This window comes from Corvus hawaiiensis, chromosome 26 (genome assembly GCF_020740725.1).
Source record: "Corvus hawaiiensis isolate bCorHaw1 chromosome 26, bCorHaw1.pri.cur, whole genome shotgun sequence".
NCBI lineage: Eukaryota > Metazoa > Chordata > Aves > Passeriformes > Corvidae > Corvus > Corvus hawaiiensis.
Genome location: NC_063238.1, coordinates 14,247,473 through 14,275,183, shown reverse-complemented (window position 1 = coordinate 14,275,183; position 27,711 = coordinate 14,247,473). Strand labels below are relative to the sequence as shown.

General features: G+C 37.0%; 1 protein-coding gene across 3 annotated transcripts; it reads left to right on the top strand.

The window, feature by feature from the left end:
• On the top strand, positions 1 to 22,268 carry PEX2 (peroxisomal biogenesis factor 2). 3 transcript variants are annotated; one of them, XM_048286725.1, is made up of 3 exons: positions 1 to 281; positions 8,142 to 8,223; positions 17,793 to 22,268. In XM_048286725.1, exon 3 carries the CDS (start codon positions 17,812 to 17,814, stop codon positions 18,724 to 18,726), a length of 915 nt encoding a protein of 304 aa, XP_048142682.1. In that variant the 5' UTR covers positions 1 to 281; positions 8,142 to 8,223; positions 17,793 to 17,811; the 3' UTR covers positions 18,727 to 22,268. The 3 variants fall into 3 exon arrangements, with proteins under 3 accessions (XP_048142682.1, XP_048142680.1, XP_048142681.1); XM_048286723.1 differs by lacking the exon at positions 8,142 to 8,223; XM_048286724.1 differs by lacking the exons at positions 1 to 281; positions 8,142 to 8,223 and adding an exon at positions 312 to 719.
• The last annotated feature ends 5,443 nt before the right edge of the window (positions 22,269 to 27,711 follow it).

Genomic DNA, 27,711 nt, shown 5'->3' with positions numbered 1-27,711 from the left:
GCCGCCGTGCGGGGAGCCCTTCCCGCGCGCCATCCCGGTCTCCCGGAGCGCTTCCTGCGCAGCCGCGCCGAGCGCTGGCCGGCGCTGACTGCGGGCCGTGCTCCCGCCGCTCTGGGCAGCTGCCGCTGTGACCCGGCTGCCGGGACGGTCCCCGCGGGTCAGGGTGGCTGAGGGGAGAGCGCCCGAGGGGCCTGCGTCCGCGCAGAGCTTCACTTGGAGGCTCGAGGCTGAGCCCAGCGCACCCGCGGAGTCGCGGAGGGCTGCACCTAGCAGCGGCGCAGGTCAGTCGGGACGCGGGGAGGGACGAGATGGAGCGGCTGTGGCGGGCGAGGGCCGCTGCAGGGGCCATGGCGTTCGGCAGAGCCCATCCAGGCACCTCCCGCGGCCCGGCAGGCCGGGGCAGGCCCCGGAGCTCATGCAGGCTCTGCTTGTAGAAACTTGCGTTTGGCCTCCTGCACGCCCCGGTCGCCCTCGTTCCGTGAGTCCCGCTGGCTTTCAGCGTCCTGGTGCCGCAGCGTGCAGAGACGGGAAGCTTTCCAGCTAGGCCCAGGCCTGCGGTAAGAGAGGACAGAGCCTGGTGACGACCTCTGCGGAGAGGAAAGGGCATAATACCCTGTCAGAGGAGTATTATCATCAGAATTCTGGTATCAGTTGAGAGAGTGAAATCTTCAAGGGTCTTTCCTCTGACTGTCTACTATAGGTGGCAAAGAAACCTAAAGGTGAGGGTGACACCTTTCCACTTTCTGTTAGTCCAGTTTTGTGCAGCCTGTAAGTAACAAACCATTGGTTTACCACAAAACAAATGTGGATTTATTCTGAATGGCCAGTGTGTTTTGACAGAGAGACAAATTCTGCTTATGATATAGTGCTTATTGAAAACCAATGTATGTTTCTTGTATGATCTTTTGCCTGTAAACGTGAGGAAGGTGTTCAGTAAGGTCCAAGATGAGGTATGACTAAAGTTTGTACTAAATAATGAAGTTTGTACTAAAATTTGAGTCCAAAATACTTTGCCATTTGATTTTATTGGAAGTTAGTGAATTCTTGTCAGACTTTTTTGGAGCTTTTATTGACATACAGTTTAGAAACAGTTGTTGATAAAGTTTTCTTTTTAAGACCAGTGCTATTTTTATTCTTTTTGGAGACCTGTGTTATCAGTGTTTTCTTCTACAGATTCTTTTTCTGCTGCAGCTCTTCCTCAGCAGCAGCTTGTTTTTCAATTCTTAGATGTCCATCATGACTGGTTTATCTAATGATGTGGTTTGTAGGAAAATAACTGAAAGTGTCATTGCTGGCACTTAATTAGAGTAGTAAATAAGCTATTAAGAGGAGTAAAAATTCATGTCTGTTTTTTTTTTTTAATGTTTGTTTAAACTGCATGAAGTCATCAATTTCTGTTACTTGCTACGGGGTTAAATTCACATCTGTAAGATGTATAAATTAGGTCATTAAAAGGGCTTTTTTTTTTTAAATTTTTCGTGGTAATTGAATAAACCAGTAGGGCACATAATCAAGAGTACTGGAGGGATTTGACACTTATATTTTAATTCTGGAAATTAGTACAGAAATAGATGATCATGTCAGTATTGGAATGTCTACTTTGGTTGCTAGTGCCTCTAGCATTAGATGTTAGTAAGAATACTTTTTTGGAGTTAGTGCTGTGTCGATGGTTGGATTTGATGATCTTAAAGGTCTCTTCCAATCTTGATGATTCTGGGATTCTGTGATTTACACTTTTAGTTACCATGATGCTTGTAGTGTTCTCCATATCATAAAGTTTTTGATAGAGTCTGTGGATTGGAAAGTGGAATATGTTTAAAGCTATTGTCTGTGAAGGTTTTGCAAGGATCTTACATTACACTCTTTTTCTTGCCTACTAGTCTGGATTTTTTGGGAAGAGTCTGATAGAGGTGGGGTGTTTGGGCCTCTTTATGTAGTGAGAGTTTGTGTGTATATCAATATTTCAAAAACCCCAGTGTTATGTATATATATTTGCAGTTTTTAAAGTAGGAATTGAGGATGTTTATTATTCAGTAGAGAGTATTGTGAAATTGCATTAATATGGGGCCAAGGCAACTGAAATAAGTCTGCTTAGCATTTTGCCTCTATTTTTACATCCTTTTAACTCCTAGGCTTACCTTTGTTCAAGCTTGTGAGTTTTTATTTGTCAAGAACATCCTTTTCAGCAAATGAAAAAAATCAGTTTCTATTAATGTTGTTTTAATTAAGTAAATAACTAAAATTAGATATCTCTGTGTATGAATGTCAAAATATCTTTTACTTTTGTTAGAAATGTTGAAAACTGTAAAGTAGTAGCAGTGAACTTATGTGTATTTGAAGCAGCTCATGCTTACATATCTCTTAGCTAATCTTAGAACTCTTAGTGTAGTAGTACATACTGTACTATACAGACATATAAGATATCATGTCCTGAATTTATTTTTTTTAAAAATTAGTTCCTTAGGTAATGGGTCTTCAGATGCATTATGAATCTCCCCACTTATTAAAGGGCTCCCAAGTAACTAGAATGGCATGCCTCAGTTCATGTTTGTAGAGTATTGGGGATTAGGTAGCTATATGGAATATCAGTTCTGTGCAAGGAGGGTGTTTAGATTTGGGAGGGAATTTTTTTGTGTGTTTGACAGCTCTGTTTGTCTCCTGTTAGGTTCTTTTATTTTTCACCCATGTCTGTAGGTGAAAACTGTAGGTTTAATTTCATTAGAAGCTTCAGTGACTCACAGAAGGGTTTTGATACTTAAGGTCATCCAGGACATGTAGGAAGTAAATGTTCCTGTAATGGACTAAATGAAATTAAACTAAAACTTTCAAATGGGTATTATTAGTATATAAAGATTTGATTGAACCCTTCATAGACTAGAGCAGGAAAGGTAATTTCTATACCCTGATAGTTTTTGACACTGTTACTAATCCAAGGACCACCTTTGTTCTTTGATATCAAATGCTGTGGTATAAGTCAAGAAAGACATTTAATCTTGTCCTCTGTTTAACAGTCTTTTATAGTCTTTTGAGGTGACAGTCTTGAAAATGGCTAAAATCTGCTACCTAGGGAATATTTGGGAAGGAAGGGAACAGGTTTATGGCTACATAATATCAATACCAAGAATATAGTGTAAAATAAATGACTCTTCAATATATAAATCATCCAAGTGTAGGGAGTGATATTTGAGTCCTCTATTAACATATATGTGGATGTAGTAATAAAGCACATGGTTTTTCAGGGAAAAAACGCAAAATATTTAATTACATGTTCAAAATGTGAGATAGTGGGAATGTCTTATCTTACTATTTTAAACATATGAAAGTAGTTTCAAAGCCGTGAAGTTCAGAGAGAAGGGGGTGGAGGAACAAAGAAGGGAAGAAGAGTCAGACAGCTTTTTGAATGAAAATTAGTTGTAAATTAAACAATAGACAAAATCAGTCAACAATTTGAGATTACAGTTTAAGTACCTTATTACCCATGTGTTTTATTTCTTTATTGGTTAAAAAGGCCTGCTCTTACAAAAATTTTTAAAATTCCACAGCACTCTTGTTGCTTTTGGAATTTCTGCATTTATTCAGTGAAAACAGAAATCAAGAACATATAAAGAAACAAATAAATTGTGTCCAGCTAACACTAACTTATAAGCTTTAGACATAAATACAGTTTCATTGAATTAGCTTGTAAGCATGGTGTGGTCCAATAATAATAATTAACATAATAAGAAGAAATGTGAATAAACTTTTAAATTAAAAGATAACACTGTATTTAATAAGAAATGTTCTTCATACATTACCAATAAATTTATTCTGGATTAATATCAGTCTAACTGAAGAATAAGCTATGTTATATTACATTTTTGTTATCTTACTTCTTAAACCTTTTAGATATTTAATGATTTTTGGGCAGAGAGGGCTTTTTAAAGACTCTCTAGGTAATAACTTTTTCAATAAAGAAGTTCACTGTGTTTGTGCCAGTTTAGCAATGTTTCCTCTAAGCTATATGGTCTCTGACAGAAACAAATGTAATCTATTTCTTATTCAGTCAGTGAGTGATATTAGTGCCGGCTTTCTCTGAGAGCCTGGTTTAAGAATAGGAAAGTAAGATCATTGCCCTGGATTTCAGGAAAACAGGCTCTGGCCTCTTCAGGGATCTACTTAGAAGAATCCCCCAGGGTCAGGCCCTGGAAGAATACAGCAAAGCTGGTTGATACTGAAGGATCACCTCCTCGGGGCTCAAGAGCAGTCCATCCCAACAGTTACAAAGTCAGGCTAAACTGCCAGCAGCCGTGCATTGATGAACAGGGAACTAGCTCATCATGAAACTCAGACATTAAAAGTAAATGTGCAGAAGCAGGAACAGGTAACCTGGGAGCAGTATAGAGACGGTGTCTGAGCATGCATGGATGTGATTAGGAAAATCAGACTCTGCCTGGAGTTGAATCTGCTGAGGAATGTCAAAGGCAACAAGAACTGCTTCTGTAAATACACCAGTAGTAGGAGGACTACAAGGGAAAATGTAGTCTCATGGCTGAATGAACAAGGAATGTGGAAAAAGCTGAGGTTCTGCAGGCCACCTTTACTTCAATCTCTGCTAGCAAAGACCTTCAGGAACTGTGGAACACAGGGAAAAGCCTGGAGCAGGGAAGATGTACACTTGGTGGAAGAGGTTTAGGTCAGAGAATACTTAAGTAAATAGGACATAGATAAAGCTCTTAGGATGCACCGATGAGTGTTGAGGGAGCTGGCTGATATGAGGACAGTCTCAAAAATTGTAGGACTGGGAGACTGAGGAACTGGGAGAAGTGCCTGTAGACTGGAGGAATGTCAATGTTCCTTCTGTTTTTAAAAGGGCAGGAAGAAGTACTCAGGGAACTCCAGCCTGATCAGCTTTACCTTGATCCCTCAGAAGGTGATGGAGCAGCTAAGCCTGGAAACCCTTCTGAGACACGTTCAAGAAGGCGATCAGGAGTAGTCAGCATATTTACCAAGGGGAAGCCATTCTTGACCAACCTGGTAATTTTCTACAATGAAATGACTGGCTTGGTAGACAAGGGGAGGGAGGGCAGTAGATACTTGTATCAGTAAGGCTTTTAGCAGTGTCTCCTGTGACATCCTCACAGAGAAGCTGCTGAAGTATGGGCTGGGTGAGCAAATAGTGAGGTCAGCATAAAACATGCAGAGCAGATGGACCACAAGGAATGGCAATAAGTGGTGTGAAGTCTAGTTGGAAGCTGGTAACTGCTGTTGTACCCCAGGAGTCAGTGCTGTGTTCAGCCCTGTTTTAACATCTCCATTAATGATCTGGATGATGCAGTGTGTGCAGTTAGAAGATGATAATTTTGTCAATTAAAATCAGTCTTTCACTGGAATACCCTAATGTAAATTTCACCGTAGCAAGGTCTGGTTCCCAAATGTTAACTATTTAGGAAAAACGTCTGAATTCATGCAATGTTTCAGAGCATCCAGAAAGTGAATTTAAATTTTCAACCCAAATGATAGTATGTTGTTTATGACTTAAATTGGAAATGGACCCACTCACTGTATTGCTGCTGCAGTTAATGAGGACAGCCCCTACAACTTGTCACCTCTCTTGGGCTACAGAAGTTTTCTTTAGTATGATGTTTTCAAGCAGGCTGCTTATGCATTTTTGAGGTTTTTATTGGATTTTCTTGGTCTGGTTTTTTTTTTTTAGAGGTAGGGTTGGGCTTTTTTTCCTTTTGACACCTATTAACATACATACTTTTTCACATAGACCACTGAAGAGAGTCACACCGTTTCTGTTCCCCTCATTTTAACTAACAAGCATGCTCTCAACATCGGCTGCTGTACAGCACTCCCTGTAAAGTTAAAAGCAGCAAATAAAAAAAAAATATTAAAAATGGCCAATGTGTTGTGCTAAAAAGATGCAGGCTCATTAGTCAGACTGTGTGGTACATGCACAGACAAGGTAGCAGGCTCACTGTTCTGTAGCTTCTTCAAGAGCTAATTGTTCCTGCACCCATACAGCTGACTTACAACTACAAGCATCATCAGTTTGCATCTAAACTTTACAAAAACCTTCAGGAAAGGACGCTGTCTGTTTGTAACATGCCTCTCTCAGAGATGGGGGTAGGGATTTTTTGGTTTGGAGGTGGAATTCAAGAACTTTGGAATTTTCAGTTTATTTCAGACTCTTCAAAAATTTCAAAACTAAATCCAAATTTTTCAGAGTAAGGGTGAAAATTAAGAGAAATAAAGAACCTTGAGTTAGAGGAAAAAGAGGACATACACAATATAGGAAGAAAGAGGAATTACAGCAGTGACGCAACTCTAGATTCAAGGTTGATTCTGACTGGGTCTGGGCACTTCCTTCTTTTCCTGCAAGGGAGGACTTGAGGAGGTTTTTGGCCTTTAGGAGGAAGCTGAATTGAATGCTGCTAATATTTATTGTGTTTGTATCAGTAGCTGCCTGGGAACAATGTCCCTAAAAATCCTGTTTCTGACACCCCTTATCTCCACTCTTGGTTTTTGCTAATATTGTGAGTGAAGTTAGAAAAGAAAGGAGTTAATCAAAATTTAAATTCTAAGAAAACTTGAAAAAATACATTAAAATAATAGTATTCAAAAGTAATATTAATTCTGTAGGCAGAGAAGCAGACAAAATATATCACAGGAGGGATTTGGTAAGGAGGAAAGTTTTCCTGAAAAGGAAATTAATATAATGCCATGACACTGTGGGGCATAACTAAATCACAAAGGGAAATCCACACTGGAATTGCGGAGGGATTTCAGAAGCTGTAACAGCATACAACTCAGGCTACCTAGCAAGGAAGTTATTATCCCTCTTCTAAACTGTTACTTTTAATACATGTATACAACCATTCAGTGGATTCTAAAATGCTAATGAAATGATAGGATTGAGGAGAAGTGTGGTGGAAGTGTATCAGTCTTCCCTTGTGTGCTTAAAGTTACCATAATTACCAAGTAATAAAATCAAGGACTGGGGACACTGAGCACATCTAATCTTCCCAGCACCTCTGTTAGTCATTTTGTTATGCCAAACATTTCAAAGTACAGTCATACGAAGAAAGCTAAAAGTAGGGAGGAATCGCATACTATTACTTATTTAAACAGAGTAGCCTCTCACTTGCAAGTCTGAGTGGATCCTACAGTGGACTTGTACAAATAATTATTTTCTTTTTAATTTTTTAAAGACAGCTAAAAGTCTCATTTTTTGTATTTGCAGTGTTGTGTTTTGCTTGCACATTCAGCACGTTGAGTTTTTGCCAGTTTAACATGCAAAAACAGTTCAACAGAAGTTCAAATGAGTCCTAGTGCTAATCTGTAAGATAAGGACAGAATACACAGTAGAAGGAAAATAGGAGACAACAACTGTAGCTGTCAAAAGTTACATTACCTTTGGTTTTTATAGAACACAAGCCTGGAAAATGAGATATATATGTCAAGTAAAGTACTGATCTTTATCCTTAAACCAGTGGAGAATTCTTGATTTTAATTAGATCATTCATAAATTATGCCATATAATACAAAGCCAAGACTTAAAATGTAGAGTGAACAGGCTTGTTTTTTTATTGATGCAGGGCTTTATTGACTGTAGCAAATCATAAATATATACAGTCTGTAACAACATTGTTTTTACATAGAGTCCTCCTTTTGGTACAGATGTGGACAGGGGTTAATTATGACTTAGTTATGCATTTAGGACAGATTTTAACATTCTCATCTAATAAGTATTTCTAATAAAAGGTTAAAGGACCTTACGTTCCTGCTGTGCAGTACTTGGATCAGCATTGCTACACTTGCATATCGCTGAATATTCATGACTGTGCAGTTGGTATGCATATGTATGTAAAAAGGAAGAAAGTTGGAATAAAATCTGGGCAGTGACTGTGTTTCACAAATGATAAGCATAAGGTGTTTAATGCAAAATTGCAGGGTTCTGTCATCTGTGGTAAATTGTATCTGTATATAAAGCAGGTGTTGCTTCTGAATCCCTTGTATGTATCTTCTCAATCTTCATCCTGGCATCTCCATACTTACCTGGTGATCCATTCATATGGATCAGACAGGTAGGAGCAGAACAGAGACATAGAGCTGTGAAATGAGAATTTAAGTTAGATGACTTTTTGTTTGGTTTTTAGGTAGTTTTGAATGGAAGAACGGTAAGGAGGGGCATGGAAAAGATGCATAAAATTGGGATTGACGCTGCGCTTGCCATATAAGGTGATGTGAGATACAGTGCCCTTACAACAATTAAATGCAGATGTTACATATATCATGAGGTATAAGACCAAGTTTTCAGAAAAGCAACAGTAACCAGCAAAGGAAGAGTTATGGCTATAACTGTCCCACACTGTGCTCAGAACTGTGCATTCATGTTCTGTCATTGGACAGTTCTGAAATGGAGCTGCATAGCTATGCCACCATGTGATATTTCACCTGCTTTACACAAAGAATGGCGCATTTGCTAAGCCTTGCATTATTTTCACTGCTACACTATGCAATGCAATATTACTTAGGCATCCTTTTACCAGAACCTCATATCCTTATCATACCCAAAATGTCTTCAAATACAGGAGTCTCCCGGTGATGACCATCTGTTGATCACATCAGCAGTCGAGACCTACATTTGTAGCACAAGGGATTCTTAACTTTGCTTAGCTTTTACACCTCCTGATACTGGTTTAGTCAGAGATGTTGCCCCTTCGTTGCAAGGGGCTGTTTCTTCCCAGCTAACCATCACAATTGCCACTCTGTTCAACTACTTCAACCAAATCTCTCTTCACCATTTTAATTCATCAACAGTAAAGGTAAGGCACTTGTCCAAATAATTCCCATTACCTAGTTCCAAAGAAAAAAGAATATATTGTGTATTAGGCACATATTTTGCTCAGCATCTTGATCAAGAAATTTTTAAGCATGTTTTTTGGAAGTCTTCAAATTACAATACAGCTTTGTGTTTTACACTTTTGGGGTTTTATCACTGATTTCTTTAAAAGGAACAGTAACTAGATTTCATTTAGTGTAATAGAGAATGAGAATTTATAAGTGGAACTGACACGTCCCTTTAGAGATGAATTTGTAATTTGATGTACTAAGGAGCAGGATGACAAAAGAGGAAATAAGATGGGGGAGGAAGAGAAAAAGGATATGGGATTAAAAATAATAGTGATTGAACATTAGCTTGTTACATGCTTATCTTCCTGTTTATTCCAATAAATGAAAATTAGGGCCATATCAAAAAAGTTGGTAGATGATGCTGTCTCTGGCTTCTATGCTACAAGGAATACAAATGTACTTTGAGGTTTTATAGACTTGAATTTAGCATCACAAATTTTAAAAGGTAGTATTTTAAATATTAGTTATGAGATAATTATCAGATCTGGTTGTTTGGATCTGATAGTCTTTTAAGAGTGCTGACTGATGACGTGTTTGTGTAAAGTCAGTAGAAGCTTTTAGCATTCAGAGTATCTTTAGCAGTGACCAGTAACAGTCTTGGTTGCTAGCGTTCACTGAGGGGATGTGTTACACTGATGTGGGATTTTCAGTTTCCATCAAATGCTGACAGAAGTGACTGATTTACAGCTTCTAACAGTGCAGCGCTTTCCTACTGCTCTTCATTACTGTTGTATCAATTCTGGCTCTTCTGAGCTGGTTTTCATTTTGTAACTTGAAGCCCTAATATTTTGATTCTGGCAGGTAGTTTATGGAAGATAAATCAATGAGCTATCATTATGTTTCCTTGCTGTCTCCAGGCATTCAGCAGTGGCTTATCTCTTGTATCTCATTTTATGGCATATAAGTTTACTGAGTTAAAATTGGAAAAGCAACCTATGATTTCAATGTGTCTTTGTCTTCAGTGTGGTCTTTGGACCTTAAATGTACCTGTAGCATTTAGGATTCTGGGGTTATTTGCTAGTTGCTTACTTAACTTCCGTAATTAAATTCTTAATTTTATATATGGGATTGATTTGTTACACAGTCATTCAGTGTTTTCCTTGAATTTGTCTATTTTGAGAAATAGTCCTTTCTCCCAGGAATATAAGAAATAAATAATAGTTTCTGTGATTGCAGTGTGTTACTGACTTTTCAATTAGTGTTAGTAGTTATTCCGAACAGTTACAGAATCAATTTATATTCTTTAGAAAATGATAGGTATTTGTCCGAAGTGTGTAGAAATCCAGACAGTAATACAAAATCAATCTTTTTTAAAGTTATTTGAGGTAATGATATAGTGATAAGTTAATTTTACAGTGATTAAGAGACAACACAGTTGGGGCTCCCAATTAGACTTTGATCAGACTTTCTCTCTGCACTTGATAAGCAAGAAAGAGATGAGAATTAATGGTAGGACATGAGGCTTTGAGCAGCTGGGGTCCCTGTTCTGTGTTATGAGAGTTGGTGTAAAGGAAGGTTTTAAAATTAACTGAGTATGTATCATTTGATTTCTCATCTTTAAATTTTATTGATTTTAAATTGACATCTAAAATATCCTCTGCTATTGAAAGTACCTAAAAAGAATAGTTAAATGGTATACATTTTCACAAAGAAAAAGAAAAACACCCCCCATTAAAAAACATCTCAGCATTCTTGTGATGGGTGGAAAGGTAGTTTTCATTGCTATATGTTGAGACCCTAACTTTATGATAGTAGACCAAGGTTATGGCTTGCTCTTCTGCTCAGTTTGGCAATGCTGAATGCACAATAGCAAATGTATTGTAGCTCCTGAAGGAAAAAGGAGCTGTGTGTTAGTGTTATCTCCAGAGGGGAGATGATTTCTAGCATGCCCACTCTACATACTGCTTCCCCATGCTTGGACCACTGATCTGAATGCTGGGACTTGGCAGAATCTAGTCTGTTGAAAAGGCTGAAAAATTGTTACCTTTAATGTATATCTTGTTTGTTTCTTTGTGTTGAGATAGTTTATAGTAATAAACTAAAATAGTAATCGTGAATGTTCAAAGATTGACTTTATATCTGGAATTCTTCCATGGCCTGGAAATTAAAAGCGTTGTCCTGGGAGAAATAATACAACATGATTAGCAATTAATATAAAGGAATAGCATAGGAATGTAAGAATAAAATCAATGACTCTGAAGAACAAAATAAGTTTCAATTTACAAAGCACAAGAATCAATGAAAGGGTCCAAAAATCTGAGTAAGAGGAGGCACAAAGGGATAAGTCCATTATCCACGTCTGTTATTAAATAAGAAAGGAGAACAAGTAACAGACTTTCAGAGACTGATTCTTTCCTTCATACTTTGTAAAAGAGATAGATTGCGACTTGCTAGTTTCATAAAATTAATCTTAGACAGGAAATAAGAGTGGAACCAAAGCACAGAAAGAATAGCCTAAGGAATCTTAATATAGATGTGCTCAAGTGGCAAATCCTAATAAAATTCATCCTAGAATGATTGAGGAATTAGGCACCACTGATTTTATTTATTTATTTAATATCCCAGAGGGTGGAAATAGCCAGCAAAATGGGTTTGTGTGTATCTGGTTTTGTGCCTCTTTATTCTTCTGTTAAGAGAATTATTGAAGCTGTCAGTTTTGATTCCAAATAAAGGTTCAGGAGTAAATAGTTTAGCAATTAATTTGTATCTAATGATGTGTAGAAGAGAAATTGTAAAACAGCAGTATGGTTTGGTGAGAGCTGTTTGTAAGAAACCTCAATATTTTTATCTTCTAAATAAGAGTAACAAGTTTAATAAGAGGAAAACTTTAGGTACAATACAGCTTGATTTTAATAAAGTCTTTTTCCCTACATGGGCAAACTATGGAAACGTAATATCAATATTGTTTCCATTAGATGTTGATGTTATCAGCATCAAGTTGAAAGATTGCCTTTACAGAGTAATTATATATAGTAGCCTGTCAAGATGAAAAGGCATTAGTGAGTCAAATGATGGAAGAGAACACATACTTAGAAAAGTTACTGATGATACAAGCTGGAGAGAGGTTGAAAGTTCGGGGTTTTCTTTTTTCCTTTGTTTTAAACATAAGATCTGAATCCAAAATACTCTTGATGAGTTTGGAAAGTCTGAAATCAACAAGATTTAAAACAATGCAGGCAAGTATGAAACACTGCATTTAACATGAAAAACTCAAAATACATGAATCCAAAACAGGAAATAATTATTCAGATAGAAAAATGAGAGAAAAAGACATGAAGCTATAGTAGATCTTAAGGTAAATTGCTGCTGGGAATAAAGTAAAGTTGTTGGTCTGTTGTGGATTTTGTTCAGGTTGTTGGTTTGGTTTGGTTTTTCATGAGGATCATACCACGCATGTTGTAGGAAAGCAGATATTGTCTATTTTGGCAAATCTTCTGTGGGTAGTTGGTCCTCTCACATGCCTTGCTGCTTTTTGCCTTTGAGAAGATGCAGCAAAATGGAAATTTTTTTTCATTGCTCCTGTTTTCAGCTATGGAATGAAAACCATCCTGATTTGTACTAAAGACGCTTTATACTGAATATGAGAAAAAGTGTCTTTGTAATTATTAGGGTCATAAAACACTGGAACAGACTACGTAGAAAAACCGTGGACTTAGCTTTCTTGGTAGTTAAACACCTGTGAATATATTCTTGAGCCTGTGTTCGTGCTGCATTAGGATTTGGTGGTCTCTTGTAGTCCATTCTATCTTTCTGTAAGTCCAGTGTTCAGACTATATGTTTGGCTACACAGAAGAGATTGTATAAAAGAATTAAATAATAAACTCAGAGAAGTTAGTGGATGTGCTACTTACGCATCCCAAATGTAATTTTAAGTTGAAGCAGTAAGGAAGAAATTTGTTTTCTTAATTTAATAAATATATTTTTATTTGGCTTCTCAAAAAGTGGTTTGACAAATCATACTTTAAATTATTTTAAGGCTTCTGCATATATGTCTTATTTGTCATCTAATGATTATGCTAGGAAATCAGGGAATGTGATTGCAGTAGCTCTGAGATAGAAACCCCTTGATTACACATCCACAATAGAAAAGCCTTGTGGAAAAAGTGGCACCCAGGAGGTTACTTGGATTTGTATATTTCTGCAGGTAAAGTTTACAGACCTGTAAATTTAAATGTAGAATTTTTGTGGGCAGAATGCATTGACAAATATGCCTGATGGTAATACATCTCCTACTGATAGTCCCAGAACAGGTCAATAATAATGCTTATATTGATAGCAGCAATGCAGGAGATGTTACTTGGTATTATAGCTAAAATCCATGTTATCCCCTTAATTATAATTACATTAATATTGACAGGCTGTTGACAATACTCACATTACTATTGATAGATTTCTGTCAATAACATGTTTCCAAATAAAATATATTCATTCATAATTTTTACAATGCTCAATAACAGCACTAATGTATACCAGAAGAAATTCCTTTTCCCCTAGTGATATACAGTAATTTTTTTTTTACTGTACAAGTGGGATTGTTTGTTTGGTTAAAAAAACCAAAACAGACAATATGTAGGTTATTTAAGAAAGGAACATTTTAGGGTTTTTTGGTTTGTTTTTTTTTTTCTGGCAGGCAGGTTTTTTTCTATACAATATCTTTGACAGTATAAAATAAAGGGAGAACCTTACAAGTAGCAGCCTTTACTCTTTTGTCTTAAAGAGTATTTATATAAAAGGTTCATCACACATTGAGTTTTATATATCTGAACATTGATACCTGTCCCTTTCATTACTAGGTCTGTGATTCTGAGTTCTCATGTTTTAAGCAACTTAAAATAAGAGAGTTAAAACAGTAAGGATTTGACAAATAGAATGTAATAAAGAAACATGGAGGAAAACCAACATTCTCTATATTTTGTGTAGCTCAGCAAAATATAGGCTGCAAAAATAACATCTAAAAAAGTACAAGGTAAATGTCTTAACACTTATGGGGTGTGTTTTTATCTAGTTTTAAGCTACTATAGTTCTCATTTATTTCTACTGTAGTACTACTGTCTGTGAAAAACAACAAATTTCTCAAAGGACTTTGTATAGAAGTAATTTTGAAGGGGAAATTTCCTATGATAGCAAAATTGAGATTAAAATTTAGGGCTCTTCTCTCAAGGAAACAGTTGCTCTTATTCAGATCATTAGGACATTTGCAGACATTTTCATAGGACAATGCCGATTTAAAACTGTCCCTTTTAATATTTGTCTGTGGGGAGTATGTATCTTCCCTATAAGTGCAATAAAACCTTAAATCAGTTCAGAAGAAAGCATAGGGGATAGCAGAACACTAAGCACACTGAAATGTGCTTACACATTATAATCAAAATTATATGAATATAATCTTCAGGTAACTTGCAGGGTCCAGTTGACAGCCATGGCCTATGGCAAACTTTAAGTGTTCTTAGCAGGAAAGGACTTCAGAACAATGCCCAGATTTATTGCTTGAATTGAGAACAAGAAAGCGGTTGCCTTTTTTTTTTTTTTTTAAACATGGCAATGTTACAAACATAATTTAAAGGGTAGCATCGTTATTGTTGTTTGGTATTCTTCCTTTTCCATATAGTCTATATAAACGTGACTAAAAGTTGAATTGATTTGGTAGCTGGTAATTCAGGACGAGATGTTAAACATGACACCATTAAACAGTATATATGGTGTTGATTCTGATTTTGTTAAAAAAGACGACTTGTTGGATTTTACAAAATTTCAAAGGTTAACTAACAGTGGTTGTGCTGCTTGGGCATGTTGTCTCAAAAATGGTTCCCATTTTCTGTTTACAAAGTTCCAGTGCACTCTGACAGATTCACTGAAGTTATTTCCTTCAAATACAGTTCTGTATAGGATCATGGACATGAAAAAAATATGTATTATCACAACTCAATTAGATTCTGCAATGAGGCAATGGGAAGGTCAAGCTCCAAGTCCCAGAGAAGATCTTTACAACATTTAGTCTACCCACCTGTGAAATTTGGGAGTAAATTAGTTGCTAAAGCAGGTAGGTTCAGGCATCATTTGGTCAAGTTTCAAGAATTTCCAGGGATGGAGATTTCAGTCCCTGTAGGCAAAATGTTCCAGCTTCCTTGGGTCCAATTGGAATTTCGCATGTAGTGACTTAATACACAGTTGTGTCTCTTTCTTTCATTGCATCTCACAGAAAACTTTGACTTAATCTTCTCTGCAACCCTTAGAAAGTAGTAGATTACTCATAGACCACTTCTTAGCTTCCTTATCCTTAAGACTGAACAATCTGAGTTCCTTCAAGCTCTTCTCATATATCAGGACCTGGGATTCCCTGATGGTATTAGTTCAAGGACTCTTTTCAGTTTGTTGGCATTTCTTTTGTACTATTTGTGGAAAAGAAGCAAAACTGGACTTAGTATCCCAGGTGTAGACTCACCAATGCCAAGTGGAGGGTAATAGGCACGTTTTTCAGTCTGCTGGCTAGTCACATGCTAATATGCTTCAAGGATGCACTGGTGGCTTGTGTTCAGCTTGCTGCCTGTCAGAATCCTCACATCCTCTTTTTCAAAGCAGGAATGCAGTCATACAGGCTCCCAGCCTATGTGTATTTCATGATCCATCATAGTCCTGTGGATTTGACCCATTTTTATTTGTCTTCAGGAAGTTCCTGATGACCATTCTTCACTTGCTCAGGTTTCTTTAGATAATATGGCTATAATGGGGGAAAATATCTGTACAGATTTAGTCTACTTTATTAATGAGAAACCTACAATAGAAATTGCTCATAGCACTTGCAGTAATGGAAAACAGTTAAAAGAGATGGTTGAACTGATGTTGGAAAATAGTCTTAGTAGATGGATCAAGGAGGTTGTTTGATAAGACACCCCTTTTGAGTAACTAGCATTTTTAAAGAGGTTTTGTGTGTTGGGAATTGCATAGAACACTGAAAAGAGTAGAGCAAAGTGAATTGAGTAGAAGAGAAAGTGAAGAAGATATTAGACTTTTAGGGGTTATGAGTGAATAATCAGTGACAGGTTCCAGAGCAGATGGTTATCAAAGGCTCTGGTTCCTAAAATGGTAGTGGGATGAAAAGATGACGGATAGGAGGGTGGGTAGTCATTGGTGCTGGAGTTTTTGAAGTGATGCAGCAAAATCCAGTAGGGGTTGAATTGACCCTTTGATCATAAATTAGAGGATGGAATTTATTTGGATCATACTGGAAAATATTTCCTGTGCTTTGGTTCCTGCTACAGAAAAGACCAAGTGTGAGTGGTACAGGCTTGGATATACACCCTTTGTATCCTGGCTTTTCCAGCCCGTGTGGGTTGATGCAATGAACCCCATAGCTGTTTGCCCAGAGGAGGGGGCCTTATAGTACCTTCAGCCATGTTTTGCCTGCTAATAAGGAAGGAGGAGTTAAAAAAAATTGAGTGGTGCTATTGTATGCTCTACCCATGCAGCAGTCTTAGTTAATTGGAAACTACTGTTATACACCCTACACTAACAACAAAATCATATTTACTTGCAGTGATAACCAATTATAAGTATGGAAAACAGTAGGAAGGCTACTGATGATGTTTTATACTGTGTTTTAAAATTTCTAGGGTGTTCTGTTTCAGCAAACATGGTTGTTCATTTGGAGGATTTTATTTTTAGTATTCTTGGCATCATTAGCAACCATTCCTACCAAGATCCTCTACAGCATCTTTTACTCACAGTAATCTTGTATGTGTTATAAGATTTTTCTCTTATAAATAAGATTTTGAGGCACCACCTCCTATTCTTTCTGCACAAGGCTGTGGACTCCTTGCGGGTCTGTCATGCAAAGAATATGGTTTAGAAAGTGAAATATGTTGCATACTATCTGAAATCACTTCTGAATCATTTTGGGGATTTTGTATTGACAAAAGGAAGCAAAAACTGGTTACCCCACAATTTTGCATTGAGTTGTTATCCATATTTTGCTGTTGCAATTTGTTGCATTTATTTTCTCAGTCACAGAATTCCAGATGCAACAACATTTAAAAGAAGCCATTTAAAAAAATTTTTTTTTTCTCTATAATGCTTGAGCAAGAGGAGTATGCATTTCTTGAATTTGTTAGTATACATTAATCATCTTGCCTGGAATTGTTATAGAACAAGTAGCACGATCCCACAATCCTGTCAAAAACGCTCTAGAAAATATATGCAGACTTCAGTGAAGTACTGTATGATAATTTATGTCTGAATGCTAAATATTTCTTTAATCTCATATGATTTTTCTCTAAACAACTCACTGCCTTGAGAAAGTTTTATTCATTCCCACCTTAATTTTCATCCATACCTTTATGTAGTTCCTAAATTTGTCAGTATTTCTAAGGTTTTGCTTTCAGCTGCAGCTATTGAAGTATTCATATGGCAACACTTGGTCTACCCCACTGTTCTTTTGTGTTCATTTTCCCTATTTCTCCATAGAACACCAAATAGTCTTACAGTTCTTATTTCTGATCTATTTTAAGGTTCAATTGAATATTACAGTTATGCCCTGCAATATTTTTTTAAAATGTATATATGCATATATTAATATGTATATTAATCTGTAGATTTTTCTAAATATCTAGATGATGTTGAGCACTTGTTTATAACCAAATGTTAACTGTTTGTGAGAAATAGTCAAGTATAATTTATTTTGAGAATGAGATTTTAAACTAATTTAAATGTATACTAATTTTATATTAATGTAAAGCTACCTGAAAGGAATTGTGGCATATTACTAACATATTTATAGAGCATTCTGAGAACTTTGTTATTTCTTGTTTACTTCTGGTATATTACAACTTTGTTTCTTTAATAAAATAGAAATAGGAGATGTTCCATTATACTAATATCTATTTGTGTTTTATTTCTAGAAATTTTTTTTGTGAAGAAATGGCCTCCAGCATTGGAAATGAAAAGAGTGTGAATCCTGTGCTCAGAATAAGTCAGCTTGATGCTCTTGAATTAAACAAAGCCCTGGAACAACTAGTGTGGTCCCAGTTTACCAGCTGTTTTCATGGATTTAAACCAGGGGTGTTGGCTCATTTTGAACCAGAAGTAAAAGCATTTTTATGTCTTATATTATGGAAATTCACTGTCTATTCCAAGAATGCAACTGTGGGACAGGCTATTCTCAATATTCAATACAAGAATAACTTATCTCAGACAGAGAAATACCAACCTCTGAGCAAACACCAGAAGTTATGGTATCTTATTTTCACTGTTGGTGGAAGATGGTTGGAAGAAAGATGTTACGATTTATTTAGCAATCATCAACAGCAATCTTTCAGCAAAATTAAGAGATATATTGGTTTTGGATCTGGACTTCTTAAGCTTTGTGGACTTCTAAATTTTCTGATTTTTCTTCGTAATGGAATGTTTGCAACACTTACAGAACGCATTCTAGGAATTAGGTCAGTTTTTTCCAAGCCGCAAAGTGTTCGTCAGGTAGGATTTGAATACATGAACAGGGAGCTCTTATGGCATGGCTTTGCTGAATTTTTGATATATCTGCTACCACTCATTAATGTACAGAAATTGAAACTTAAAATTTCTTCTTGGTGCTCACCTATCGCAGGTCTTTCCAGTAGTGAAAACACATTAGCGGCTTACTGCAGAGAATGTTCACTGTGTGGGGAATGGCCTACCATGCCACACACCATAGGCTGTCCACATGTTTTTTGTTACTACTGTATTAAAAGTAATTTTATATTTGATATGTATTTTACGTGTCCTAAATGTGGCTCAGAGGTACACGATCTTCAGCCATTGAAGTATAAAATTGAAATGATAGAATTGCATGTCTGATATTAGGTTGATTAAGTTTTATGCTGACATGATATATATTGAAGAGATTAATGGAAGAATTCAGGAATTATTGGAAGCAGACTGCTTAAAGATGGTTTTGGAGACTCTGTAATTGCAACATATGGTCTTAGGTTTTTATTGGGTAACAGTGCCATAATGGCTACCCCGCTTGGCAGGTTGGGGAAGGTAGTTGGATTTACTCTGGGTGTTACGTGGTAGAAACAACAGCATTCTCAGGAGGTTCAATAAGAAATTTTACTTGCCAGCTTTAGAACATGCCAGTTGAATAAGGCACTTGGCAAACTTTGACTTAGAAATCTTTAACTTGTCCAGACACAGTGCCATTACCAACTTAGCTAGTAATAGGAAAGTTGTTCTTTTCATGCCTGAAGAATAATTTTAAATTTGAATTCCCACTGTGATGTTACACTAAAAAAAAAAGTGTAAAGAAGGTGTAAGCAAAACAGTGCACCTTCTAGACCTTCATGAGATGACAACTAATTTTCTCAGGCAACTACGTCTCTGATCTTCAATTACATGTATATTGCCTTCCACCTCTTCCCTCAAAAGCTGAGGGATAAGACCCACCATCCTTGGAATGTGGCAGCTGTTCAGGGTAACCCACATTCTTCTGAGCCAGAGACGCTGAAGAAAACTTTACTCACAAGATGTTGTCTGTAGGAATGGCCACTCTTGTTTTTCTGGTCAAGGTGGGTGCCAAATCTCAGCATTCACTTCCACACAGAAAAAGATCAAACACAGTTATGTGCATGTTAACATATTAAAATAGGTAATTTCCTGCTTTTTGCTTTTACTGTTTGCTTTCTTAGTTGGCTTTGCAGTGTTTTAATTGTTCTAGCAATTTATCTATTTATTCTTCAACTTGGTTTTATAAGATTATTTTCTTTTTAATTGCAGTCCTTTTTTAGCAGGAAGTCTTATCCAGAAGAGTCTCATTAACGCAAAAATACATTGCATCCTCTTTTGAATCTTAAATTGTCAAAAACATATACAGTTAAATTGAGTAAATAGCTTTATGGTGACTCTGTTCTTGATTGCCAATCATCAATAGTCAGTCCCAAAAATAGGGTAACAGCTGATTATCTTTGATCTACTTTTATGTTTATTACATTCTTCATTCTACATTCTGATTAAAACAACCCACCAGCCTATTTGTTTGAAGATCTTAAATTCTAGGTTTTGATCTTTAGAGTGACACGCAGTGCTTTCATCTGATGTAATTAAATATAGTTAGCGGATGGGCAGCCCAAAACTTCATTAATTCTGCTACTGTTCTGTGAGTCAGCAGAGTCTTCAGAGCAAGTGCTTCCAGATACTGTGCTGCAATATGATTTGCTGTCAAATGTGTGTATTAGCAGCCTGCCATATTTCTGTTATTTGCTGTTGCAATTAGAACCAGCAGGTGCAAATCCATCTTTATTAGAGTATCAAAACTGACAAGTCATTTGGAGAGCATCCTGAAGTCACTTCTTGATCCTGAAGGGATTTTATATGGATTGTCCTTCCACGTCACTTAATAGCTTTTCCCAAAGAAATGTATTAGCAACCCTGACTTCAAGGTGATCCGATGTGTCCAGAAACATCATCAGCATTTTTGGTACTTATGTCTTTAACTGTCCTTATTAATTAAGACTTGTATGCATCCAAAATCCAGTGTTTGTAGCTTACAATCATAGCAGACCTTTGTTTGCTGTGGACTCTTCATTTATTCTGAAGTCTCAGAGCAATATTTTGTCAAAAGAGCATGGATTCTCTATATTGGCCTCTATTAGGTGTCATGTCCTTCTTATATGGGAGTTAGCTTCTTTCCTATTTAGAAATGGTTTATTTTCCTGAGTATTTGAAGAATGTTATCTTCCTTTTTCATTCCACCTCCCTCTGTCCTGCTGTTTGATGTGCGTAAGCTGTATGAATTTCCTGGGGTTTGTTTTGTCTCTTGCAGCTTCATGCAGGTAAAGTTTGTATTCTGTTTTTCATCCCTGTTACACTATCAATACAAAACCTGTTTCCAGCAGTTTAGTACCTCTGTTGTACAGCTGTTTTCTGCTGGCTGTGCTGTATTGGACTTTACTGTTGGAGTTTTTTATGGAATCAAACTTTTAATACTTAACTTACTTACCAAAGCATTGGTCTGCTTCTGTAGCACCTCCTTATGACTGTGTTGGGTTTGTAGCCCATAGCATTGCCAAAGTTTGTAAAGTCTGTGTCTTGCGGCATAAACAGTTTTTGTTACCCTAAGATCCTAGATCTTAATGTGGGCTTTAGTTCTTTTAATTTCCATGCAAGTAAGCAGGTACCAAGCTTCTCACAGAAGTAGGTGTTTTGGGAAAAGAATGGTTGTTTATGTCAAGTATAGATTTTTTTATTATTTTTTTTTTTTTTTTAATGTACCATATGGTAAAGCGTTTGCTCAGTTGTAGTCGCGGCTGAGATTAATGAGACCAAGGTTCCGACTTGAGTATTGAGAAGCTACTTGCTACCAGCTTAGCCTTTTAGTACTTCAAAATCAATATTTAGCATTTTCCTGACAGCACTTTAAAATTAAATATATACTTTTTTTAATATTTTAATTCTGTTTTGTTGTGTCTTGTGATCTATAAGCTGCCGAAGAGTCTTAGTTGAAGATATTGCAGGAAAAAAAATCAGATAATTTGTAGACTAATCAAAAGATAGTTAGTTTTACATATTAATTACCTTGATAATTTGTCCTCATAAGCGTTATATTTTTCCAGTTAAAACTCTAACAAAGGACTGCTGCATCTGGTCATGCTTCCTGCAGTAGAGGGAATAAAATTTATTTTGAAATGTTAATCTTTAAATGAAAGGGGGTTAGTATTCAGCTACCATTAAACTGTACATAGGTGCATCAGCGAAAAGAATACATGTTTAGAATTTAACAAAGCTAAAGGACCAGAATGTCTATTCAGTCTTGGATAGGAGTTAGAGCCTTGTATTACCAATTTTCTTTGTGCTGTGTTGACTTTGTGTGCTACATGAACATTTTCATTATCAAAAATCAAAAAATGAAGGTATGAATGAAACAGACTAATTACATTAATAAACATACTAGAAAAATTTTCATATCTTCATTTGAATGAGAATTACCAATTTCCACAAGGTGTGATTCAGGAGGCATTCAGATGAAAGGCATCAGAGAATGCTGATTCTTACTTCCACAAACTATCACCGTTCTGTGTACTCTCTATGTTTGAAGGGAGGTCTTATATAAGTAATTTTATAGGAGACTTAAAAGTGGGAGTTTCTGTAAAAGAAATGAGAGGGATAGTATTTGGTTTCTGCCTTACCTGGAAATATTTATTTTTTCGTAATTGTGATATATGATGGACAAAGATGATCTCAGCCTTAGTAAAGAGACAATGTGAAGAAAAATGAAAGATACATATTTCCTAAATACAATTTATTATAATGTCCCTATTTGAGAATACTAATACAATTGTTATCTGGGATGTGTCATTCTTATGAAAACCAAGTTGACAAATAAATTATACTTTTTAACAGGAGGTTCTGAAGTTTGCCTTTTTCTTAAGAGTTTTTCTGCAAGGGTGGTTATTTCTTACTCAGTGGGTGACTTCATACTTTGCCATTTATGATACTAAAATGCAAAGTGGGAAACTAGAGTTCTCTTTAAAAATTTCTTCAGTTTTAGGTTTAAGCAAATTATCTTTTTCACATTTCTTCTTTTGAGCAGATTAGTCATAGCTGTTACACTTCACTGTGTGCTAGGAAGCTGTGTTGGCTTGTACTGAGAAGAGAATATTGTGGCATGACTGGGCAAAGGATAGGGTCATGCTTATTGCCACAATAGATAATAAAACTGATGGTAATTTGCTTTTAATAAGAATGTTTTGGTAGCCTGAGGTACTGCAAGTCACAGTGCGTAACCAAAACAACAGAAGCAGTTTCAAAATGGTGCTTCAACCCTATACGTATTCCCAGGAAGAACTCTTAGTAGAATTGCCGAATAGATTACAGCTGCCTGCCTTCAACTTCCCAAGAGAGTTTTACATGCTGACAACATTAAAACATCCACCTAAATTATTACCACAGTCTTAAGTTTCTGCCATTCCAGGGGAGTCCACTTCCAAAGCGAGGAGCTGGCACAAGCCTGGCAGTGACCAAATAGATATCATTCAAGGAAAAGACATTGGTGGGCAGAATTCCTCTCAGGCTGGGACCAGATGAATCACAAACATGCACAGGAATACTTGTAGAGCATCTGTTGAAGCCAACTAGTCATATTCTGTTCTCTAGAGCACACCTGGGGTTTTAGACTTCTCAGACTGTTGACTGCATACAAAATGCAGATAGGAGGTGTGGGCAGACTTGTGCAACAGCAGGTGCAGGTAGTTCTATGTCCTGTAGGCAGTTTTTAATAAGTACAAAATCCTTAGCTGCATACCTCTAATCCTGGGTCTCCTAAGAGGACAAACTGTTGCAAAGTATGATAAAGTTGGCCAGTGTGCTACCCTTCATCTCAAATCTGTCTACTTTCAGGGACAAATTTCAGGGGAAAAAAGGTTGTCAGTCTAGTAAATGCTCTGCATTAGGCTATATTGGAAGAGCTGTAATGGAAAACTAAGCATGCTGGAGTAGCTCAGGAGAGGGGGAAAAGCTGACTCTTCTCTCTTCTGCTGTTTTCTGTATTCATTGCAATACTCTGTCTTAACTTCTTGACTGCAGAACTGCAGAACTACATTAACATGACCAAAGCATCTTATGTTCCCTAGCTTTTAGTCACTTGCCAATAGCTGGTGTGCCGTTTTGTTTAAAGCCCTTACCTAAATAGTCCTTCAGGACACACCGTGCCAAGGAAATAACCCAAGATAGCATCTCCAGATTGTGCAATTGGCAAGGATACCCTTGATGCAATAACTGTTTCAAGGATAATCCTTGGAGATACATTGTCTTAATGGAAAAAAAAGTCACAGTTTACAGGTTCAGAAGTCTTCAAGTACCTGATTCCCTAACAGGATTGCTCTCCTGCCCTCTAGTTAGTTCTCCTTTGTGGCTTGAAGACAGGGTGCAGAAATGATCGGGGTTTACTGCCTAGAGGTAGGGCACTCCCTGGGGATAGGCCCCAGGAGCGTGCCTATTGCAGCAGGCAAAGACAGTAAATTGCATCTGTGGCAGTACTGACTCTTACGTGGGAATGTGTATTACCTCTGAAGACTTGCAAAGAGTTTTGAAACTTGTCCTGTTTTAATTGAGGTTTACTGCCTGTTACATGGTTACTCTGAATGAATTCTCTCATAATGCACCCAGTTTTGATACAAGGTATTTAGTCATAGTTGTGCATGGTGCAGTAAGGGACAGCAAGCTTGGTATTCTGGATGTTGATATCCAGTTTGTCACTGGTGATCTTCATCTTAATTTCAGATGCATTAAACCACAATAGCAACTATGAACATACTGTGTGAGAGCAAATTATCTGGATAGAGATGCATGGCTTATGACAAGGCATAAGAAGCAGTGTGCATAATGCAGACCCAGGGCTACTAGAGCTTTTCTTAAAATGCTTTTGTGTCTGTTTGTACTTAAATAGGTAAGTTTCTTACGAGTGACTACCATAGCCACAAAACAGTCTCTCTGTAATTAATAAAAGCTTCTATGATGTGTGTGCAGTATTTATTGGTAACTTCTAACTCCAGCTTCTTTTGATGCAGGCTGCTGCCAAAGATTGTGAATCCCATGGATTGCTCAACCTAATAAAGTGACATGGTTCAAAGATAGAGAACAAATAATGACCATTGCTTCAGGATAGTTTTCATAAAGGCTCTAACATCTCCATGACTGCTACACTACCAATAATAACAACCTTTCCCTGATTTATTCCATATTAAAAAGGTTAAGAATAGGGCAAAACTCAAGGCAGGTGCTGGACACAGGGATCAGAGCTCTAGAGGAATGTGGCTACAGGTTGGACAACATGAGGATTTCAGAGGGCCTGTTGTATGCAAAAACTGTGCGCTCACTACTGTTCATTCCATATACAGAGGACAAAATGGTCCCATATTGGTGGTGCATGGTATTTCTTCTCCAAAACAATGCTTGAATGGCCAGAGCATGCTCCAAGTGCAAGCATGAGGTGGGCAATTAGCCAAGTGGCACAGCTTTTATTACATGTGTTGTGGAAAATAGGGTATTAGTTCAGTTGGTTTTGGCTGGTTGTCTCCAGGTTTAAGCAAACCTGGGTATTGCAGAAGGTATACATGGACCTGCAGCACGCCTTCTCTGTTACATCCTTTCACAATCCCTGTGGCTGATAGCAGCAATAGCAGTCACTATGCAACAATTTCAAAGGTAGTGGAGTGGCAAGGCACAAAAAAGTGCAGGTTGCTCATTGCGTCATTGCTTAGTGCCACAAAAACTCCTCTTCATAAAAATATAAATTGATCTAAGAAAAACTGGTGCATTAGCCATACTTGAAGAACCAATATTGATATCAGGACTTGGAGATTAGAAGTATGAAGCAAATAGCACTTGAAAGTTTTTCACATACACAGCAAAACAGCTTTTGCTGAAGAAATGCAAAATGCATTAGTCATTAAGAATAGATATCTGCACATTTCCAATCACCTACAGCTATTCCTGGAAATACATGGCAGGATCAAAAAAGAAATAGCATTCAAGCTGTGAAATATTTTACTGAAATGTCTCAAGATTCTAAAAGAAATTAAAAGATTGTAGCAATCAAACTCAACTCTTGCTGAATGTAAGAATAAAAAAGGGGTTTTTTGTTAAATTCTTAGTTAGCTCCACTAATTAATTTGCAGGCATACGACTTTCATAAGATACATACGATTGTGAGAAGTTGCTTTTCACAATGAAATGGTCAGTTCTTACACCTAAGCTATCAGTTTAATTTGTGCTTCAAAGAGGTTGTTGGGGAACATGCAAGAAAAAGCGTGTAATTGATTTTCCATGATTACAGAGAGACACTGCTTGCTTTCTCAGGACTGCTCATGAGCATGATGTTTTAGATCCACCTTTTGCAGCAGAACAAGTAATTTTTGGTAAAAGTATTCATTTTTTTTTCAAATACATTAAAAAAGGTTACTGTTAATATTGTCCATGTTTTGGGTGGTGTTTTTTTTTTCTCTTATAGAATGGATGGAAATTTTAATTCTATTACAGAAATAAAAGCCCCTTTTTGGCATTTTGTAAGTAGATGATAATCTGTTAGTGACTGCCTTTTCAGTAATGTGGTGGTCTAAATTCTGAATTCTATTATTTTACATCTGCAGCAACTGAAAGTGTATTTTTTATAAACAGCAAACTTCACCTCATAAAAATTCATTACATAAGGGCATAAACAAGTACTTTTCCTTCCAGTCATTGGCGGTAAGTGATTCATCAGTTTTCCACAGAAAACCAATTTCATTGCAGATGTTCTGCAGACTCCCTGAATTGTAGAATCGTATCATCCAATCCCAGCACAAGGAATGTAGGAATTTTTTTTTTAAGGGTGGAAAAAAGGCTGTGCTTAGTCTTTTTAATAGGATTGAATATCATTTGCTGTCTCATCAGTTTTGTGAAATAACCATAAAGTAATCAGCTTGCCATTCTTTCCTTTCCTGTACAGGCTATCAACTTACTCACAGTGCTGATTTCATAGCAAGTGCATAAGTGAATAACTTGCAGGAGAGAAAAATCTTCCTTTGAGGTTAAACAAAATGTAACTGGGTTACATAGTTGTCTCTCCTCCTTTTCTTCATTCTTCTCCTTCCTTTCTTCTTTCTTGCTTTTTTCATTCCTTTCTTCCATTCTTTGCTTCTTGTTTAATACTTCAAAATATAGAAATTTCCCATAGTAATCAGCCACTAATTTTCATCATCTAACAAACTTGCCTTTTTTCTTCCTTAAAAAAAACCAAACTGACCAAATTAGAGTTTACTTTTATAAGAACCAGTAATTAACTGGTTAATTCAATTCTGTTTTTATACAATGAGCCAGAAATAAAGGATAGGCCGAAAAACTTCTTGCAAGTGTATGCAATTTTGTTTAATACTGTTCTATATAGCATATAGAATCCACCCTACTATATTTCCACTGCATTAACTTATGTAGATACAAAATTTGATTCTGATAGCTGAAGGAGGGAAAGGAGGCAAAGGAATATATGTATTAAGATGAAAGTGAAAAGGTATGGAGGTTTGAAGCAGAGAGACCAGAATAGTAGCTGGCAAGCAGCAGGAACCAGAAAGAAGTTTGGGTTTTTTCCAGTAGGAGGAATTAATTTTATTGATATCTCCAAGATGGGGTTGAATTTAGCCCTTAGAGAAGAAGCTGATAGTAGCAAAATGCACAGATTAAGTCTGCAGGTGAACGTTCTATACTGCTTTAAGTCTTGCTGTAAGTCTTCTATTTTCCATTTTGTTTTCTCCATCGCTACTATTCTCAACAGCATAGAGAGAACATTTCTCCAAACGTGTAAGTCAATGAGCTAAAACCAGCAAGATCCAATCTAGAATCAAAGAATCATTTTATTTGTAGAAGACGTCTAAGATCATCAGATCCAACCCTTGCCTTGACACTGTCAAATCCACCACCAAACCATGTGCCCAAGTACCACATCTACAGGTCTTTTATATACCTCCAGGAGGATGACTCAACCACTTCCCCAGGTAGCCCAGTGCTTGACAACCTTTTCCCTAAAGAAGTTTTTCCTAATATGCAATCTAAACCTCCCCTGGTGCCAGTGAGGGGGTGTGAGGAACGTGAGGCCAGTTCCCCTTACCCTATCACTTGTTCAGGAGAAGAAGCCACCCCCCTCCCCCCTCAGCCACAGCTTCCTTTCAGGGAGTTGTAGAGTGCAAAAAGGTCCCCCGAGCTTCCTATTCCTCAGGCTAAACAATCCCAGCTTCCTCAGCTGCTCCTCATAAGAGCTGTGCTCCAGACCCCTCACCAGCCCTGTTACCCTTCTCTGGACCAGCACCTCAATGT